General features: G+C 51.2%; 1 protein-coding gene and 1 non-coding gene across 3 annotated transcripts; one reads left to right on the plus strand and one right to left on the minus strand.

Moving 5' to 3' along the window:
* The first annotated feature begins 167 nt into the window (after positions 1 to 167).
* GANAB (glucosidase II alpha subunit) lies at positions 168 to 17446 on the plus strand. 2 transcript variants are annotated; one of them, XM_049713370.1, is made up of 25 exons: positions 168 to 286; positions 3628 to 3732; positions 3882 to 3990; positions 4241 to 4368; positions 8405 to 8584; positions 9062 to 9127; positions 9938 to 10011; positions 10186 to 10269; positions 10357 to 10453; positions 10707 to 10887; positions 11473 to 11626; positions 11832 to 12067; positions 12150 to 12276; positions 12380 to 12459; positions 12702 to 12845; positions 12943 to 13039; positions 13319 to 13420; positions 13596 to 13839; positions 14938 to 15002; positions 15197 to 15273; positions 15384 to 15458; positions 15636 to 15749; positions 15873 to 15985; positions 16128 to 16228; positions 16340 to 17446. In XM_049713370.1, exons 1-25 carry the CDS (start codon positions 249 to 251, stop codon positions 16447 to 16449), a joined length of 2901 nt encoding a protein of 966 aa, XP_049569327.1. In that variant the 5' UTR covers positions 168 to 248; the 3' UTR covers positions 16450 to 17446. The 2 variants fall into 2 exon arrangements, with proteins under 2 accessions (XP_049569327.1, XP_049569328.1); XM_049713371.1 differs by lacking the exon at positions 9062 to 9127 and having other exon boundaries at positions 169 to 286.
* LOC117199021 (U6 spliceosomal RNA) lies at positions 2028 to 2133 on the minus strand. The gene has a single exon (XR_004480205.1). It is a non-coding gene; the product is annotated as a U6 spliceosomal RNA (small nuclear RNA).
* Positions 17447 to 19024: the final 1578 nt, after the last annotated feature.

Genomic DNA, 19024 nt, shown 5'->3' on the forward strand with positions numbered 1-19024 from the left:
TGTCTGATGTGGAGAGCCGGCAAATTCGGACAGCTCCCGTCTCTGAACAATCCCGCCCCCTCCCTCAAGCCCCGCCCTGGCCCCGCCCCCACCGGCATCTAGAGTACGCTCTCGGCCAATGGGACAGACGCCAGCCTTCAGTGTGGCCCGGCCAATCAGGAAGCCGGAAGGGGCGGGCGCTAAGATACGTGGCTCAACGCGCGCTGGGGGAGGGGAAGCTCCGGGTCAAGGAGCAAACCCGGCACAAGATGGCGGCGGTAGCGGCAGTGGCGGCGCGTAGGAGGCGGTGAGGAGCCCGGATCCCGGGGAACGCGCCCGGGACGCCCCCAGACCCCCAAATCCCGTGTCTCTCCTTCCTGTATGTTCTCCTGAGACTCCGCCACCCCCAGCCTCGTGAGGACTCTTTGTCTCTCTGGAGGCGGCCTCGGGTGCCCCCAGCCTCCTCGCCGCGTCGGGGGGCCCTTGTTTCTGGGGCTCTCCGCTCCGGCCCGGTGGCTCTAGAAGGCCGCAGCCTTGTGTTCTTCTTGGCCTTGGCCGCTCTCAGCCGCCGCCCTCCCCTGGCGGCTTGCGGCGGTTAACGCTGCCGCCTCTTTCCTGCAATGCGCGGGGCCATCGGGGCAGAGGAAGAGATGCGGCCCGGCCTCCGGGAATGCAGCCTGCTGCCCTGCGGCCCCTCAGCCGCGCTGGAAGCACCGCGGCCGGCAGTGTTGCTTCCACTGCCCTTCCCGCCCTCCCCTCGAGAACCCCGGACCCTGCCCTGCCCTTGTCTTCACGTGGACACCAGCCCTGGCTTGTTTGGTGTCCACGGTCGTTGGGCACGGCTGGGGCAGGATCCCGTAAGTTCACAGTCGACCTGGATGACGTTGCTCAAACACAACAGTGGTTTGTTCTGCATTTATATTACTGAAAAGACGGTTCGAAACAATCATCAGCGCCACAGAGTGTTTACCAGGACCTAACGGATGTATCGGGGTGGGAGAGGCACGTACTGTCGGCAGCGGTGAAAAAAGTGTGGATCGTAAATTTGACTCCAGAAGCCTGTGACCTGAAACAATAAATGAGTGCACCTTTCCTTGCGACTCATTCCTGACCTTGGCTTGTGACCACCTCTTGCCCAGGGGCGTTCAAGGCATTCCTGAGTTCTCAGGGCCTTCCAACAGGTTACATCTGAAAAATCTTTCAGAAATTCTATCCCCACTGGCGTCTCTCCAAACCCATTTTATAGATTGTGCAAGTAGGACTCCAGAGAGTATTTAATTCACTGTACTTCTGATTACTGCTGCTTTGGGCTGGTGGACACGGGGTCAGTTGCTCCGGGTGTCTGCTGCAGTCACTCCTCAGGACCTGGGCCACATGCCTTGCTTTTGAGTTTTCTGGTAGCATTTCTTCTGCTTGTTTTGCTACTATTTGTTCCTGCTTGACCTATTAAACCACAAAGCCTGGTGTTTTCCTCATCTTTCTGTGTGGCCTGGCTTGCCTTGCACATTCTTCTGGAACTGGAGGGCTTACTGTGTTCTGTGATCTCCTTTCTAGTGATTTTCTTTACCTTTAGCTTTCAAGCAGATACTGAGGATATGCTGGATACAATGTGTTTGTAGGCCCTACTCTTTGGTTACCCTGTTAGCAGGTAGCAAAGTTTTAATGCTGAGGAGAAATGTGTGTTTTTGTTTGTTCTCCCTTATTTGGAACACTTTCTCAGAGTGTGCTCCTAATCAGCCACTGGGAGAGCATGTTTAAACTGCAGATTCCCTGGGACCCGGGAATCTTCATTTAGTAAGCACTGCACGTAACTCTTAACAGACGCTAAAGTGTGAGAATCCCTATTTAGGGTTTACTCAGAATGGATGGATATATCCTTAACAAACTAACTTGTTCAGATAAGCCTGTTAGTCCCTTGTCTGTTGTTATTTTTTTTTTACATCTTTATTAGAGTATAATTGCTTTACAATGGTGTGTTAGTTTCTGCTTTATAACAAAGTGAATCAGTTATACATATGATCCCATATCTCTTCCCTCTTGGGTCTCCCAAAAATATGGAACGCTTCACGAATTTGCGTGTCATCCTTGCGCAGGGGCCATGCTGATCTTCTCTGTATCATTCCATTTTAGTATATGTGCTGCCGAAGCGAGCACCCTTGTCTGTCATTTGATAGCATGTTGGGGAAGTGACAAGTTTGTGGAAACCCTGGTGATGGTCCTCAATGAGGCAGGCCCTGCTGGTGGTTAGTGCAATGTGCTGTGCATAATGAAGTGCCCGGGCCCTGGAGTTAGGCAGAGCTGAGTTCACCAGTGTCACCTCATACTGGCTGTTAAATCTTGGATGAATTATTGAACCTTTTTTTTTTTTTGCGGTACGCGGGCCGCTCACTGCTGTGGCCTCTCCCGTTGCGGAGCACAGGCTCCGGACGCACAGGCTCAGCGGCCATGGCTCACGGGCCCAGCCGCTCCGCGGCATGTGGGATCTTCCCGGACCGGGGCACGAGCCCGCGTCCCCCGCATCGGCAGGCGGACTCTCAACCACTGCGCCACCAGGGAAGCCCCAAATTATTGAACCTTTTATGCCTCAGTGCTCCCATCTCGGAAAAATCCCAATCCTACATTCACCAAGAAAACAGTGAAAGAAAGGGAAAAGAGTTATTAGTTTGTATAAAGAATTGGTTCTGAACACTGGTTGCCTATTAGAATTGTTTAGGGGAGTTTAAAATCTGATGCCCAGGTTCCACTTCAGGCCAATTAGATTGAAATCTCAGGGTGAGACCTGGGCATAGACACTACTAAAAACTGCAGGGAGAGTTAAAAACTAGTATAGGGCTTCCCTGGTGGCTCAGTGGTTGGGAGTCCGCCTGCCGATGCGGGGGACACGGGTTCGTGCCCCGGTCCTGGAAGATCGCACGTGCCGCGGAGCGGCTGGGCCCGTGAGCCATGGCTGCTGAGCCTGCGCGTCCGGAGCCTGTGCTCCGCAACGGGAGAGGCCACAGCAGTGAGAGGCCCGCGTACCGCAAAAAAAAGAAACACAAAAAAACTAGTATAAGGCGGTTAGCCAGGCCCCCGGGTGCCTATTAGGACTCAACACAGGTTAGCTGTTGTTATTCTTTTCAAGCTTACGTGGTGACAGTGGTGACTTATGTCAAAGATATAGCAGTGGAGATCAGAGGAACAGGATGCCTAGAGTGTTAGGGATGTTAGGACCCTAGGAACCTGTGACCAGCAGGCCAGCTGAGGGTACATCTTGAACTTTTTCACTGTAGGTCCCCCCAGTGTCTTTCCAGTGAAGAGGCATGGCTTACTGTGTTTCTCTGTTCCACACATAAGGTACCACCACTTCCCCTGGGACTGGCTGTTACTGTTCCTTTCCTCTGAGAGGCTGATGTAACCTGAGTCAATACCAGGCCTCTGAAGGCCAAGGATCCTTTGTCCACTTCCTCTGCCTTTTGAAGGAAAGGTGTGCGTGAGCCAGCTCCTCAGGCCTGACACTTAAGCCCTGTCCACTCTGCCGTGTTTTCTGTTTAATGGGACTCTATCTTTCTCCCCTTTTAGGGTTGTGGTGGGAAGAGGCCTTTACCTCAGAAGGTGGGGCCCTTTCTGACCCTGTGCTGATCGTGCCCTCTTTGTCCTTTTCCCCCCTAGGTCTTGGACTGGTTTGGTACTGGCTTGTTTAGGCGTCTGCCTGGGAATTACCCTGGCTGTGGATAGAAGCAACTTTAAGACCTGCGAAGAGAGTTCCTTCTGCAAGTATGATATTTCTGGGAGACAAGAATGGAAAGTAGGGTAATGTGGGAGGTGTCTGTGGCAGATGAGGTAGCCTGGGGCACTGCAGCTGATAGAAGGACTTAGGGGCCTTGGGGAACCCTCCCCCGTTCTCAGTCATTTCACATTGGCAGGAGGCAACGAAGCATACGGCCAGGCCATTCTCCATACCGAGCCTTGCTGGACTCTCTGCAGCTTGGTCCTGATGCCCTCACGGTCCATCTGATCAACGAAGTCACTAAGGTCAGGGGAGAAAAGGAAGAGTCTGGTGGGGGTGGAGAAATGGCTAAGGGGTAATTCGGGAAGGGGAATCCTATAGCCAACATCCTGTGCCATCTAACCTTGGGACTTGTACTTTGTGAGGAATTCAGATTTCAGATCCCTTAGGCAAAGGGCTAGAAGGAGGAGACCCCCTCGGGAGAGAAATGGGTTCAGAGGGCATTTCCTGGTATAGCCCATTCCTTTCTCCAGACCCAGACCTCTGCCTCCACAGGTGTTGCTTGTGCTGGAGCTCCAGGGGCTTCGAAGGAACATGACTCGGATCAGAATTGATGAACTAGAGCCCCGGCGGCCCCGATACCGTGTGCCAGACGTGTTGGTGGCTGATCCCCCCACAGCTGGGTAAGTTTTTCCTGAGGAACATCTCCATCTCCATGGCCCTTTCCCTTCCTAATGAGCCTTTATTTGGCAGCTGACTTTCTCTTCCACATTGGGGTAATAGCTGAATAGCACCCGGCCACTCTCCTCAGCCTTCCCTCATCTGTTCTTCTGTTTCACTTGTTTTCTCAACTGATTGATTGATTGATTGGCCGAGCTGCTTGGCTTGCGGGATCTTAGTTCCCCAGCCAGGGATTGAACCTGCGCACTGTGCAGTGAAAGCACAGGGTCTTAATCACTGGACTGCCAGGGAATTCCCTCACTTGTTTTCTCTTTCACCCTTTATCTTCATTCAGTCAGCAAAGAAATACTGCTTCCTCTTCTGTGCCAGGCCTGGCCTAGGTGCTGGAGATACAAGAGGGAGTCAGCAAGGCCATGGAGCTCGCCTTCCAGGAATACAGTGTCTCTGTGGTTGGTTCCTCCCTTCCCTTCCCTTCCTGTCCTGTCCCCCTGTCTTGTCTCGTCTGTTCTTTTCTTCTCTTTCTTTTTTTCTCTTTTCTCTCTCTTTTCTTTCTCCCCTTCCTTCCTTCCTCCCTTCCTCCCTTCCTTCCCTCTTTCCCTCCTTCCCTTCCTCCCTCCTCAATTTCTCCTCAGATATTCAGGATAGGATTATTCAAATACTCGGGTCATGACACATCGTCGTCATTATTCCACGCATGGCTCTCTGTTACGTATTTAACTTAGAAAATAACATGATAAACCCTTCACCTAACCCAAACATATACATCTCACTGTCCTGTACCCCTGACTCCTTCGGAGATGATTGTTATTCTGAAGTTTATTATTCCCTTGTTTTTTTGTTCTCACAGTTATATCGTGGGTACGTATGTACATATACACACTTTCGTACATTTGCCTAAGCAATAAATTATGTGATTTTGTTTTTGAGTTTTATAGGGAAAGTATCTTAGTGAATGTGGTCTTTTGGGATTTCCTTTTTTCACTTAACTGGATTTAACTTTGTTGCATGTAGCTCCAGAAACTCATTTTTACTGCTGTATAATGTTATGTTATATGAATATATCCCGATTTACTTCTCCATTTCTGTGTTGATGGGCATTTGGGTTGTTTCCAGTGTTGGCGTGAACATTCTTGTCCATGTCTCCTGTCTCCCTGTGCAGGAGTTTCTCTTTGGTGTATAGCTAAGAGAAGAACTGCAGAGTTGTAGAATATGGAAATCATCAACTTTCCAAGATAAAGCCAAAGTGGCTTACCAATTTACACTTTCACCAGCAATATATAAGAGGCTTATTGAACTGCATCTTCTCCAGCCCTTGGAACTATTGGACTTAATTTTTGTCAGTGGAATGGCTGTAGGATGATACCATGTGGTGGTCTTGGCTTGCTTGTCTTTCCCAGTTTATTACTGATATTGAGCATGTCTTCATATATTTATCTGTCATTCTGTTCTGTGAAATGGAAGTTCACTGCTCTGCTCATTTTCCTTTTATGTTGTTTGTCATCACTGATTTGTGGAAATTCATTAGTCTTGATACCAGTTCTTTATTACTTACATGTATTGCAGTTATCTTTTCCCAGATTGTAGCTTATCTTTTTACTTTTCTAAAGGTGCCTTGAAAAAAGAAGATTTTTTAATTTTATTTTTAAAAAAATTTTATTTATTTATTTTTGGCTGCATTGGGTCTTTTGTTGCTGCCTGCAGGCTACTCTTCATTGCAGTGTGCGGGCTTCTCTTTGCGGAGCACAAGCTCTAGGTGCGCAGGCTCAGTAGTTGTGGCTCGAGGGCTTAGTTGCTCCGCGGCCTGTGGGATCTTCCCAGACCAAGGATCGAACCTGTGTCCGCTGCACTGGCAGGCGGATTCTTAACCACTGCGCCACCAGGGAAGTCCCAACGATTTTTTAATTTTAGAATAGTTTTAGATTTATAGGAAAGTTTCAAGAATATTACGAGAGTTCCTGTATACCCTGTACTCTTGTTTTCCCCTGTTAACATTATTGTGATATATTTGTCATACATAATGAATTGATATCATTATTGTTAACTAAAGTTCATATTTTTTTTTCTTTTTTCATTCCTTTTTTTAAAGTGTTTTTATTGTTTATTTTTTTGTGGTACGCGGGCCTCTCACTGTTGTGGCCTCTCCCGTTGCGGAGCACAGGCTCCGGACGCGCAGGCTCAGCGGCCATGGCTTATGGGCCTAGCCACTCCGTGGCATGTGGGATCTTCCTGGACCGGAGCACGAACCCGCGTCCCCTGCATCAGCAGGTGGACTCTCAACCACTGCGCCATCAGGGAAGCCCTATTTTTTTTAAAATTTTATTTATTTATTTATTTTGGCTGTGTTGGGTCTTCATTGCTGCGTGCGGGCTTTCTCTAGTTGCGGCAAGCAGGGGCTGCTCTTCATTGTGGTGCACGGGCTTCTCATTGCGGTGGCTCCTCTTGTTGCAGAGCACGGGCTCTAGGTGCGTGGACTTCAGTAGTTGTGGTGCTCTGGCTCAATAGTTGTGGTGCACGAGCTTAGCTGCTCCAAGGCATGTGAGATCTTCCCAGACCGGGGATCAAACCCGTGTCCCCTGCGTTGGCAGGCGGATTCTTAACCACTGCGCCACCATTTCATTCATTTATTTTTTTTATTTATTTATTTTTTTAAATTTTATTTATTTATTTAGTTATTTATTTATGGCTGTGTATGGCTCTTCGTTTCTGTGTGAGGGCTTTCTCTAGTTGCAGCAAGTGGGGGCCTCTCTTCATCGCGGTGCGCAGGCCTCTCACTATCGCGGCCTCTCTTGTGGAGCACAAACTCCAGACGCGCAGGCTCAGTAATTGTGGCTCACGGGGCTAGTTGCTCCGCGGCACGTGGGATCTTCCCAGACCAGGGCTCGAACCCATGTCCCCTGCATTGGCAGGCAGATTCTCAACCACTGCGCCACCAGGGAAGCCCTCATTTATTTTTAATTGAAGTGTAGTTGATGTACAATATTACATAAGTTATAGGTGTACAATATAGTGATTCACAATTTTTAAAGGTCGTACTCCATTAATAGCTATTATAAAATATCAGCTACACTCCTTGTGTTGTACGATATATCCTTGTAGCTTAAAGTCCATATTTTTTTCAGATTTCCTTAGTTTTTTTGTTATTTATTTATTTACTTATGGCTGCATTGGGTCTTCGTTGCTGCGTGCAGGCTTTCTCTAGTTGCGGCAAGCGGGCTTCTCATTGCAGTGGCTTCTTCTGTTGCGGAGCATGGGCTTTAGGCGCGTGGGCTTCAGTAGTTGTGGTGCACGGGCTTATTTGCCCCGCAGCATGTGGGATCTTCCCGGACCAGGGATTGAATCCAAGTCCCCTGCATTGGCAGGTGGATTCTTAACCACCACGCCACCAGGGAAGTCCCAGATTTCCTTAGTTTTTACCTAATGTCCTTCTTCTGCTTCACGATCCAATCCAGGATACTGTTTTATATTTAGTTGTCATGTCTCCTGAGGCTCCTCTAGACTGGGACAGTTCCTCAGACTTTTCTTGTTTTTGATTACCCTTAACGTATCTTTCAATAAATAGAAATTCTGAATTTTGTTGTCAGGTAGATAAGTCTCTTACCTTTTGGTGTTAGTGTTTTCTAAGTTGTGTTTAAATAATCCTTATCTATCTCAGAGTCAGAAAATATTTTTTTATATTTTCTTCTAAAGGTTTTACTCTAAAATTTTAAGTCATAATCTGTCTGGAGTTGATACTTGTATCTGGTATGAGGTAGGAGTGTGATACCATTTCTTTTCTATACAGAAAATGTGTTTTTCCGCTCTGTTATTGAATAGTCCTCCAGACCTCACTGAACTGCCATGCCATCTGTTACATTTCAACATTCTAAGATGCTTGGGTCTGTTTCCAGGCTCTTTATTTGATTCCTTTGGTCAACTTATCTGTCCCTGTACTGTTACCACACTGCCTGTATAGCTCTTAGCAGGTCCCCCGTCTTCTAAGTGTCATGACTGCTCCTGGCACTTTGCACTTCCTTATATCCCTTTTGATCTTTTTCCCAGGCTTTCTGTCTCTGGCCGGGATGCCAACAGCGTAGAGCTAACCATGGCTGAGGGGCCCTATAAAATCATCTTGACGGCACGGCCATTCCGCCTCGACCTACTGGAGGACCGCAGCCTTCTGCTCAGTGTCAATGCCCGAGGACTCTTAAATTTTGAGCACCAGAGGGCTCCCAGGGTCTCGTGAGTACAGGGATCAGGAGTGAAGGGGACCTAGTGTGAAGGAACCTAGGGGTGTCGTAGGATCTGGCACTGGGTCCCTGGGAGGAAGACAGGGTGGTAGTAGAGCCAGGTCGGGGCTGGGGGCTGGGCGAAGCTGACCATCAGGGAGGGTAGGAAGCAGACCTGGGTTGAAGTTTTCTCCATTTCCTGTACAGACCAGGAGGCAGTCACTTTTGTCCATGAGCTGTACCCTGGGCACCTCCTCCCTCAGAGGCCTGCCTGGGTCTGCCTTTCCCTCTTCCCCCTCTCACACCATCACACTTCCCAGATTTATTTTCTTCCTTTTTTTTGTTTTGTTTTGTTTTGTTTTTTGTTTTTAATTTCTTCCCCCACCCCATCTCTGGAAGTTTGTCGACTGAAACTCACTTTTATGTTTCTGTTTTTGTGTTGGTTTTGTGCCTCCTTTTCCCCTTTCCTACCCATCTCCTCCTGCCCCAGTTTCTCGGATAAAGTTAGTCTCACGCTCGGTAGCATTTGGGATAAGATCAAGAACCTTTTCTCTAGGTAAATCCATGACCACTGGTACTGTATCTGTTCCTCTGCCCTTACCCCCCCTTCACTCTGGCCCCCAGGGAAGGTGCCCCAGACCCTTCCATACCCTGTCCTTCACTCACCTCTTTTTCCCCAGCTATATGGTCTCTGGTTCCCGTTCCCCATTCCCTTGGCTAGGAGCCCCCTGGGAGAAGGAAGATGAAATGTTGGATATCCTTGAGGAATGTAGGGAGCTTCTTGCTTTGCCAGGGTGTGGAGAGATGCTGCCTGTTGCTGGGGTTCCTGCCTCTCAGCTGGCTTGCACTGAGGCTCTGGGCAGAGCTGCTTGCCAGCTGCCCTTGAAAGCATCCTTTGGCAGAATCTCTTGTTTGAGTCCCTGTGTAGAGGCTTGACCATGGTTATGACTCACTTGCCTTTGCAAAACCCTGTGTCACGCCAAGAGGCTGAGGCCCAGTGAGGGAAGTTGGGGCCAGAGTCTCTTGGTAGAGGCAGCAGGGCTAGGACTGGCATTCCGAACCCAGGCCCTTGAACCTGTCTGCCTGTCTCTTCTGGAACGCTGGCACAGGCTGATGGTTTGGGCCTGTGTTTGGAAGGCACCCCTTGGTGGCATTTACTTCTCATTTCCCTTTCTCATTTCTCTCCCTGTCCTTTGCACACTTATCTGCTCACTGGGGGTCCCTTTCCAAGCTTTAACATTCAGTCCCTTCCTCCAGTGCCTTCGTTCCTTTGGACCCTTGGCTCTCTATTCCCTCACCCCTCCTTCCACTAGCCCCTCGTCCCTGCCCCCTCTGGATTGGAGCAGACAGCTCTCCTACCTTCCAGGCAAGGATCAAAAGACCCAGCTGAGGGCGATGGGGCCCAGCCCGAGGAAACACCTGGGGATGGTGACAAGGCAAGTTGGTGGGGGTGGGTGGTTGGAGCACAGGGCTGGCTGGGAGGTTGGAGGGGAAAGGCCCACAAGAAATTTGAGCTTAGTCTTGCCATCGCGGATGGGATTTAGAAAATGGGCAAGGGAAGAGAGAGGACCTGGTGTGTGATTGAGTAGTGGTCTGCTTTCTCCTTCCAGCCAGATGAGACCCAGGGGAAGGCAGAGCACGATGAGCCAGCAGCCTGGGAAGAGACATTTAAAACTCACACTGACAGCAAGCCCTTTGGTGAGGGGCTGGGGGAGCCTTGGGCAAGAGGACAGGGAGTCCTTGCCAAGCAGAAGCTCTGGAGCTCATCTTTTGCTTTTCTTCCAGGCCCCACGTCTGTGAGTTTGGACTTCTCTCTGCCAGGCATGGAGCATGTGTATGGGATCCCCGAGCATGCAGACAACCTGAGGCTGAAAGTCACTGAGTGAGTCCTACAGTGACATCAGGATATGGGGGGAGGGAAGGGGGCAGAGGCCAGGGCTGTGGGAGATGTGCACACAGATTAGACACTCCAGACGAGCGTGGCTCACTTCCTGTGCCAGAGAACCTTGGGCCATCAGAAAATGCTGCTTTGAGAAAGGGCAGAGGGGCCAGTTTTTATCCCTCATCTGTGTCTATGGGGCTGGGGCTGTGCATGCCATGGCCCGGGGCCAGTCTGTCTGTCTGCCTGCCTGCAGGGGTGGGGAGCCGTATCGCCTGTACAATTTGGACGTGTTCCAGTATGAGCTGTACAACCGCATGGCCCTATATGGGTCTGTGCCCGTGCTCCTAGCACACAGCCCTCATCGGGACCTGGGCATCTTCTGGCTCAACGCCGCGGAGACCTGGGTTGACATATCCTCCAACACTGCAGGCAAGGTGAGAGCACAGGCGTGGGGAGCAATAAGGGAGGGAATCGTCAGGCCTTGAGACAGATGGGTTTGTTAGGGGCATTTGCTTTGAAGAGGCTGGTAGAGTGGCCTATTTGGATACCTGTTTGGGGACTGGATGAGAGACAGGCCCTGGGCCTTCTGGGCAGCATATGAGTTCCCCAGACACTCCCAGAAGACACAGACTCATGGGGAAGGTATTTCCTTTTCTGCATTTATTAATACATTTGTTATTGAGTATGCGTTAGGAGCTTCAGACCCTTTTCTCGGTGCTGGGGATATATTGCTCACTGAGTTAGGAAAGGAGGAAGACAGATTAAACAGGTAACAGAGGGAAGATGAGTTCAGTGGTGGTAAGTTCTAAGAAAGAAATGCAGTGGTCATGTGATGGGGATGGGCGGTGCTGCTTATGATGGGGCCCAGGGAAGCCTCACTGAGGAGGTGACGTTTAATCTCAGCCCGAAGTGACTCAAGGAGCCAGCTGTGTGAGGACTCTGAGGAAAACACTGCTGCTTTGTCTTTGGGTTGGGAAGCAAGAGGGTGGTGTCAGACCTCTCTCTGGTCCCCTCTGCAGACCCTGTTTGGGAAGATGCTGGACTACCTGCAGGGCTCTGGGGAGACCCCACAGACAGATGTTCGCTGGATATCGGAGAGTGGCATCATTGATGTCTTCCTGCTACTTGGGCCGTCTGTCTTTGATGTCTTCCGGCAGTACGCTAGTCTCACAGGTACGCAGTGTCCCTACTCTGTCAGCCTGCAGCCTCCCTTTCTGGTCCTTGGCTTCTTGAGGGATGACTGCATTTTCAGAAATCCTGTGCCTTGGCCTATTCTCTAGCCCGGTGCCCTTTCATCTCCCTCAATTTCTGGGCATCCCCATTGGCCCCAGGTTGAGCCTGACCCCATTGTGACACCCATCCCTCACTGAACCTGCAGGGACCCAGGTTTTGCCCCCGCTCTTCTCCCTCGGCTACCACCAGAGCCGCTGGAACTATCGGGATGAGGCTGACGTTCTGGAAGTCGATCAGGGCTTCGATGATCACAACCTGCCTTGCGATGTCATCTGGCTGGACATTGAGCATGCTGATGGCAAGCGGTATTTCACCTGGGACCCCAGCCGTTTCCCCCAGCCCCTCACCATGCTTGAGCATTTGGCCTCCAAGAGGCGGAAGGTAAGAGGGCCGCAGCCATGGTTGGTTTTCTCAGGCATGATAGCCCTGGAGAACTCTCACTACCCGTGTTCCGTGCCCCCAGCTGGTGGCCATCGTGGACCCCCACATCAAGGTGGACTCTGGCTACCGCGTACATGAAGAGTTGCAGAACCTGGGTCTGTACGTTAAAACCCGGGATGGCTCTGACTACGAAGGCTGGTGCTGGCCAGGTAGGTGGGCCCGGAATTAAAGGAGGCTATTGGGAGGCCAGGGAGCTAGAGTGGAGGCTATTTTACCCCTCAGGGGTTGAAAGCCATCCTTGATTTCTTCTAGGCGCAGCCGGTTACCCTGATTTCACCAATCCCAAGATGAGGGCCTGGTGGGCTAACATGTTTCGCTTTGACAATTATGAGGTATGGCAGCCCCTCCCCGACCTGCCTCTGTCTTTCCCACTCTACCTCTTGGAATCAGTCATTCTCTGCCTGCTATCCCTGCTATGGTTGGTTGCTCATAAGATATCGGGGCCTTGATGATCCTGGGGGGGGGCCCTGAGAAATGCATCTTTCTGGATTCCTAGGAGCTCTCTGCTCAGACACTGTTTTGTCTTCTCCCTCCCCTCTGTCGTCTGTCCCCATTCTCTGCCTTGTGTTCTCAGGGCTCATCTCCCAACCTCTATGTCTGGAATGACATGAATGAACCGTCCGTGTTCAATGGTCCTGAAGTCACCATGCTCAAGGATGCCCAGCATTATGGGGGCTGGGAGCACCGAGACGTGCATAACATCTATGGCTTCTACGTGGTAAGGGACTGAGAGAGGAGAGACCAAGGACCGAGAACTTGCACCAATGACAGCTGGCTTTTGCTCCTCACTACCCTTCTTTCCTGTTCCCACGCAGCACATGGCGACTGCTGACGGGCTGGTGCTGCGCTCCGGGGGCATAGAACGCCCCTTTGTCCTGAGCAGGGCTTTCTTTGCTGGCTCCCAGCGCTTTGGTAAGATTTGGAGAATAAAGCTGTGGCAGAGGGACCTGGGCCTGGTTCTTGGAGAAGTCTGTCCATCCTCTGAGAGTTACGTACTTCCTTCCAGCTGTTCACTAAAAGCGACGCAGGGAGTGGGAGGGCCAGTCCGTGTTGAAGTGCTCTTGTGAACTCCGCCGTCTTCAGCAGGACTCTGGGGGCCCCAGAGGAGATGTGGCAGGTTAGAGAGGTCAGCTGTATAAAAGGCTGAGCCCCTTCACTGTTTGCAAGTTCCCTCCCTCTTTTCTTCCTCAGGAGCCGTGTGGACAGGCGACAATGCTGCCGAATGGGACCATTTGAAGATCTCTATTCCTATGTGTCTCAGCTTGGGGCTGGTGGGACTTTCCTTCTGTGGAGGTGAGAGGGGGAGGAACTTGGAGCCTTGCTTTGGCGGGAGAGGGGCAAGGTAGAGGGCATAAAACCTAGGCCTGTGCAGAGAACTGACAGTCCACGATGGGGCCTTGGGGGGCTCCTTAGGCAGCAGCCCTCCCTCACCCTCTTTTCCAACCGGTTTCCTCCCTCCCCTCTCTAGCGGATGTGGGCGGCTTCTTCAAAAATCCAGAGCCAGAGCTGCTTGTGCGCTGGTACCAGATGGGTGCCTACCAGCCGTTCTTCCGGGCACATGCCCACTTGGACACTGGTCGGCGAGAGCCGTGGTTGTTACCGTCTCAGTACCATGACATAATCCGAGACGCCTTGGGTCAGCGATACTCCCTACTGCCCTTCTGGTATACCCTCTTCTATCAGGCCCATCGTGAAGGGATTCCTATCATGAGGTGAGGCATTCAGTTGGGTCTGTGTAGAATGGACTGAGATGGCTGGGAGACTGGGTTCCATCTCTGGGCCTCTTTCTTCATTTACGAGGGCCTTGTAAAGGAGGGAAATCTGACTGCAAGGTCAAGAGTAAGAAGAGACCAGTGGGGAGATGAAGAGCAGTGAACGTTACTGAGTGCTTATGACATGCTAGGCATTACTCGTCACTATCCCCAGAGCCAGAAACAAGTCAGACAAGTGTCGTACCCTTGTGGAACTTACATTCTTGGGAGGAAGACAGAGAGACATGTAAACAAATATGGAAATAGGAAAACTGCCAAAACTGACAAGGTTTTTGAAAAAAATAGAACAGGGTAACGGAGTTAAGTTCCACAAACAGGCCACGTAGGGCTTCCCTGGTGGCGCAGTGGTTGAGAGTCCGCCTGCCGATGCAGGGGACACGGGTTCGTGCCCCGGTCCGGGAAGATCCCACATGCTGCGGAGCAGCTGGGCCCGTGAGCCATGGCCGCTGAGCCTGCGCGTCCAGAGCCTGTGCTCCTCAACGGGAGAGGCCACAGCAGTGAGAAGCCTGCGTACCGCAAAAAAAAACAAAAAACAAAAAACAGGCCACGTAAAGATGAGCCCTGACTGATGAGTAAGACAGGCTTTTGTGACGCAGAGGAAGAATGTTCCAAGCAGGGGAGACTGCAAGTGCAAAAATTATGAAATGGAAATGAGTTTGTTATGTTCCAGGAGTAGGAACAAACCAGTGTGTCTCAGGGGTAAAGAACCAGAGGGAGAGGTAGATGAGGTGGAGTGGAAAATTCAACCTGAACTAGAGGGCTTTTCAGGCCAGGATAATGAAGTGGCCGCTGGGAGGTAGCTGTGCAGAGCAGTTTCCAGAGGGAGCAGGGTGGGAGGAGGCAGGGAGACACGTTAGGAAGTTAAATGTCTAGACCAAGGTTAGAGTGCATAGCTGAGTCCTTAAGCCTGCTGGGCTGTCTGGCTGCCAGCTCGCGGGTCTTTCCCCTGTGCTCTTCTTTTTGCCAGTGCCTGGGGTAGCATCTTTGACTTCTGCCAAACAGCAAGTGTCTTCCTTTCTTGTCCTGCTTCCTTCCTAGGCCCCTGTGGGTTCATTATCCTCAGGATGTGACCACCTTCAGTATAGATGATCAGTTCCTGCTTGGTGAGAAACAAGGGGGACAGTTAGTGGTGGGCTGGGATAGGGCTGAGAAGAAGCAAGCACTGTGATAGATACGTCTGTGGATGTGCAGGGAGGGAGGAGTGAACGAGGCCAGGGGTGCAAGGGGGTGGGTGCTCCAGGGCTCCCTCTTTGGGAACTGATCTCCCCAATTCAGAGTTGATTCTGCTGTGTCTTAGGGGATGCATTGCTGGTTCACCCTGTATCAGACTCTGAGGCTCATGGCGTGCAGGTCTATCTTCCTGGCCAAGGGGAGGTGAGTTAAGGAAGGGTGTGGTGGGGAAAGGTGGTGGAGGTCAGAGAGGGTAAATAGAGTGGGGGGTCCTCTGTGCAGTGAGTGACCGAGTATATCTTCTGCACCCACAGGTGTGGTATGACGTTCATAGCTACCAGAAGCATCATGGTCCCCAGACCCTGTATCTGCCTGTAACTCTAAGCAGTGTGAGTATGCCTGGCCCAGCTGCCAGCTCCATCTGCCTGTAGGTTTCCAGAAGGGGAGAGAGTGTATACTTTGGAGTCCAGTTCCTAAGGGGACGCAGATATACACAAGCAAAAGATATTGCAGGGCCCAGGGTTGAACAACAGGGCTACTTCATCCCAGCACTGCTCTTGCCCTAGATCCCTGTGTTCCAGCGTGGAGGGACAATTGTGCCCCGATGGATGCGAGTGCGGCGTTCTTCAGACTGCATGAAGGATGACCCCATCACTCTTTTTGTTGCACTCAGCCTCCAGGTGAGCGCATAAGCAGGGAGCCTCCTCAACCATCTGCCTACCTTCCTAGGATTCAGTCCCCTGGGGATGTGCCCCTCACTCCCTCTTGGGCTCAGGCTCTCGCCTACCCCACTTCCTGCTCAGGGTACGGCCCAAGGAGAGCTCTTTCTAGATGATGGGCACACGTTCAACTATCAGACTCGCCATGAGTTCCTGCTGCGTCGATTCTCATTCTCTGGCAACACCCTTGTCTCCAGGTAAGGAGGTACCCTTTCTTCCTTGGCAGCCTCTGGGATGCTTACAGCTCACTGTGCTCTTACATCATGGCCTTGCTCTGCTCTCCTCCTCTCTGCTCTGACAGTTTTTTTTCTGATGGGTATCCATTTTTGCTTCCTCCAGCTCAGCAGACCCCAAAGGCCACTTTGAGACACCAATTTGGATTGAGCGGGTGGTGATAATAGGGGCTGGAAAGCCAGCAACCGTGGTACTCCAGACAAAAGGTGAGTGATCTGGCCCCCAGGTGGGGAAAGAGAAGAAGCAGGGCAGGGTTGGGGACCCCCTGCGTATAGGCAAGTAGTTGCTGTTGACTCTGGCACTCTTTCCTCCACCAGGATCTCCTGAAAGCCGCCTGTCCTTCCAGCATGACCCTGAGACCTCTGTGTTGATCCTGCGCAAGCCTGGCGTCAGTGTGGTATCCGACTGGAGTATTCACCTGCGATAACCCAAGGGATGTTGGGGTGGGGTGTGATGGTCTTGATAGTTACTCTTCCTTCTGCCCTGGAGTTTGACCTTCCCCAGACTTCACCTTTCTTATCTCAAGATCTACATTCTGCCAACATCTGGGCAGGATGAGAGGGCTTTCCCTGGGCTCTGAATTCATTTTGTGATCTCCTGACCTCTCCCACCCCATTGACACCACATCTCCCTTCATCCCCAAATATTCTGTTGCTCTGACTGGAGCACATTCACCTGTGAAGACCTGGGGACCACAGGGCCCTTGCTTTCCCTTCTCTTTTCTTTCTTCTGGGGGCCCTGAATCTCCTCCATACCCTCTCTGTTCATGTCTCTTGTGTGTTGATGCCATTTCTTGGAAGAAGATGAGGGCAGTGAGCTTTAGGGCTCCTTTTCTCCTTCCCCTTCCCTCCCCACCAAACTGTTCTCCCTCCTTTTTATTTCTTCCTCCTGGCTCTTCTCTATCAGGCCTCTCTGTTTTATGCCCCATTGATGCACAGGGTCCACCCCTTACCCTGATAAGGGATGAATGGATCAAAGGAGTGAGGTTGCTGGAAAACATCCTCTTCCCTGGCATCCCAGCCTTTCCTCTCCCTGCTTCTATCTAGAGCAGCTGCGGTTCTGACAGGGGCAGTTCTACCTCCCCTGTCCCTTGGGGGAAAGAAGTTTCCACTCCTTAAGAGGGGATGAGCGAGACTTCTTTTGCCTCCTAAAATTTTGTCCCCTTGAGGGGCATTCCAGATGGAGAAATCAGTTGCGGTTTCATCGAATCATGGTCACCTGTATTTATTGCTGGGGGAAGGCTGAGGGTGGGGGAGATGATCATGTGCGCTCAGGGTTGGCCCAGGGCCCTGGGTGGGGGGTGGGGGAGGACTAACTGGGGACGATGGGGAATGTTTGTGGGAATTTTTTTTACTTCCTTTTGGCCCCCAGCTGTGACAGGTTTTGATAAAAGGAGAAACAATAAAGAGAGAAACCATAAATAACTGTTGGCGTCTGGATTCCAGTTCTGGCCTGAACCACAGACCCCTAAAAGCCCGAGGACCTGACATTTTCATTTAGCTTCAGCATAAGCCTCATTGGTTGAGCAAAATGAGTGAGTGCAAGCCTCCTTCAGCTTGCTTGATGCCAATTTTTTTTTTAATTAATTTATTTTTGGCTGCATTGGGTCCTCGTTGCTGCACGCGGGCTTTCTCTAGTTGCAGCGAGTGGGGGCTACTCTTCGTTGTGGTGCGCGGGCTTCTCATTGTGGTGGCTTCTCTTTGTGGCGGAGCATGGGCTCTAGGCTCATGGACTTCAGTAGTTGTGGTACGTGGGCTCTGTAGTTGTGGCTCGCAGGCTCTAGAGCGCAGGCTCAGTAGTTGCGCACGGGCTTAGTTGCTCCGTGGCATGTGGGATCTTCCCGGACCAGGGCTGGAACCCATGTCCCCTGCATTGGCAGGCGGATTCTTTTTTTTTTTTTTTTTTGTGGTACACAGGCCTGTCGCTGTTGTGGCCTCTCCCGTTGTGGAGCACAGGCTCCAGACGCGCAGGCTCAGCGGCCATGGCTCACGGGCCCAGCCACTCTGCGGCACATGAGATCTTCCTGGACCGGGGCACGAACCTGTGTCCCCTGCATCGGCAGGCGGACTCTCAACCACTGCACCACCAGGGAAGCCCCTGGCAGGCGGACTCTTAACCACTGCGCCACAAGGAAGTCCCTGATGCCAGTATTTTCATAGAGGAGCCCAGCAAGGTCATCAGATTTTGGTAGGCCTAGTTAATAGTGGTGACCAGAGCTAATGGGGTCCCTCTTGAATAGAAATAGCTATATGTCAGATGTTCTCATACTAAAGACTGCTTCTCTTTAGCTAGCAGCATTTTTAAAAATTTCCCATTGTTTTAGTGACAGGAAATAGTTTCCTCCATTTTGTAGACTGACCACAAGTCTTAGAGATTATTTTAACAAGAAACTAGGTTTTGTTTGGAAAAATTACTGCTCAGGATGGTTTATGCCTGTGAGGAGTTAGGGGTTGTGTTTCTGGAATTCCTCAGCTCAAGAAATATTTCCAGGGGCTTCCTGGGTGGTGCAGTGGTTAAGAATCCGCCTGCCAATGCAGGGGATATGGGTTCGAGCCCTGGTCTGGGAAGATCCCACATGCCGCGGAGCAGCTAAGCCCGTGAGCCACAACTACTGAGCCTGCACTCTAGAGCCTGTGAGCCACAACTACTGAGCCCACTTGCCACAACTACTGAAGCCCACGTGCCTAGAGCCCATGCTCCACAACGAGAGAAGCCACTGCAATGAGAAGCCCACGCGCCGCAATGAAGAGTAGCCCCCGCTGGCCGCAAATAGAGAAAGCCTACGAGCAGCAACGAAGACCCAGTGCAGCCAAAAGTAAACAAATAAATTTATTTTAAAAAGAGAAATTTCCAGTTAATTCTCTGGGAGATAGCTCATTGCCTTGACATTTTACCCCCACCCCTTCTGTCACCTGTTTCAGTGTGGGTCAAAGGAGACAGTACAGCTCCTGGAGTCAGGTATCTAGAAGGGACATAGAAAATTGTACGATGGGAATTACATG

The sequence above is a fragment of the Orcinus orca genome, chromosome 8 (genome assembly GCF_937001465.1).
Source record: "Orcinus orca chromosome 8, mOrcOrc1.1, whole genome shotgun sequence".
NCBI classification, from domain to species: Eukaryota; Metazoa; Chordata; class Mammalia; order Artiodactyla; family Delphinidae; genus Orcinus; species Orcinus orca.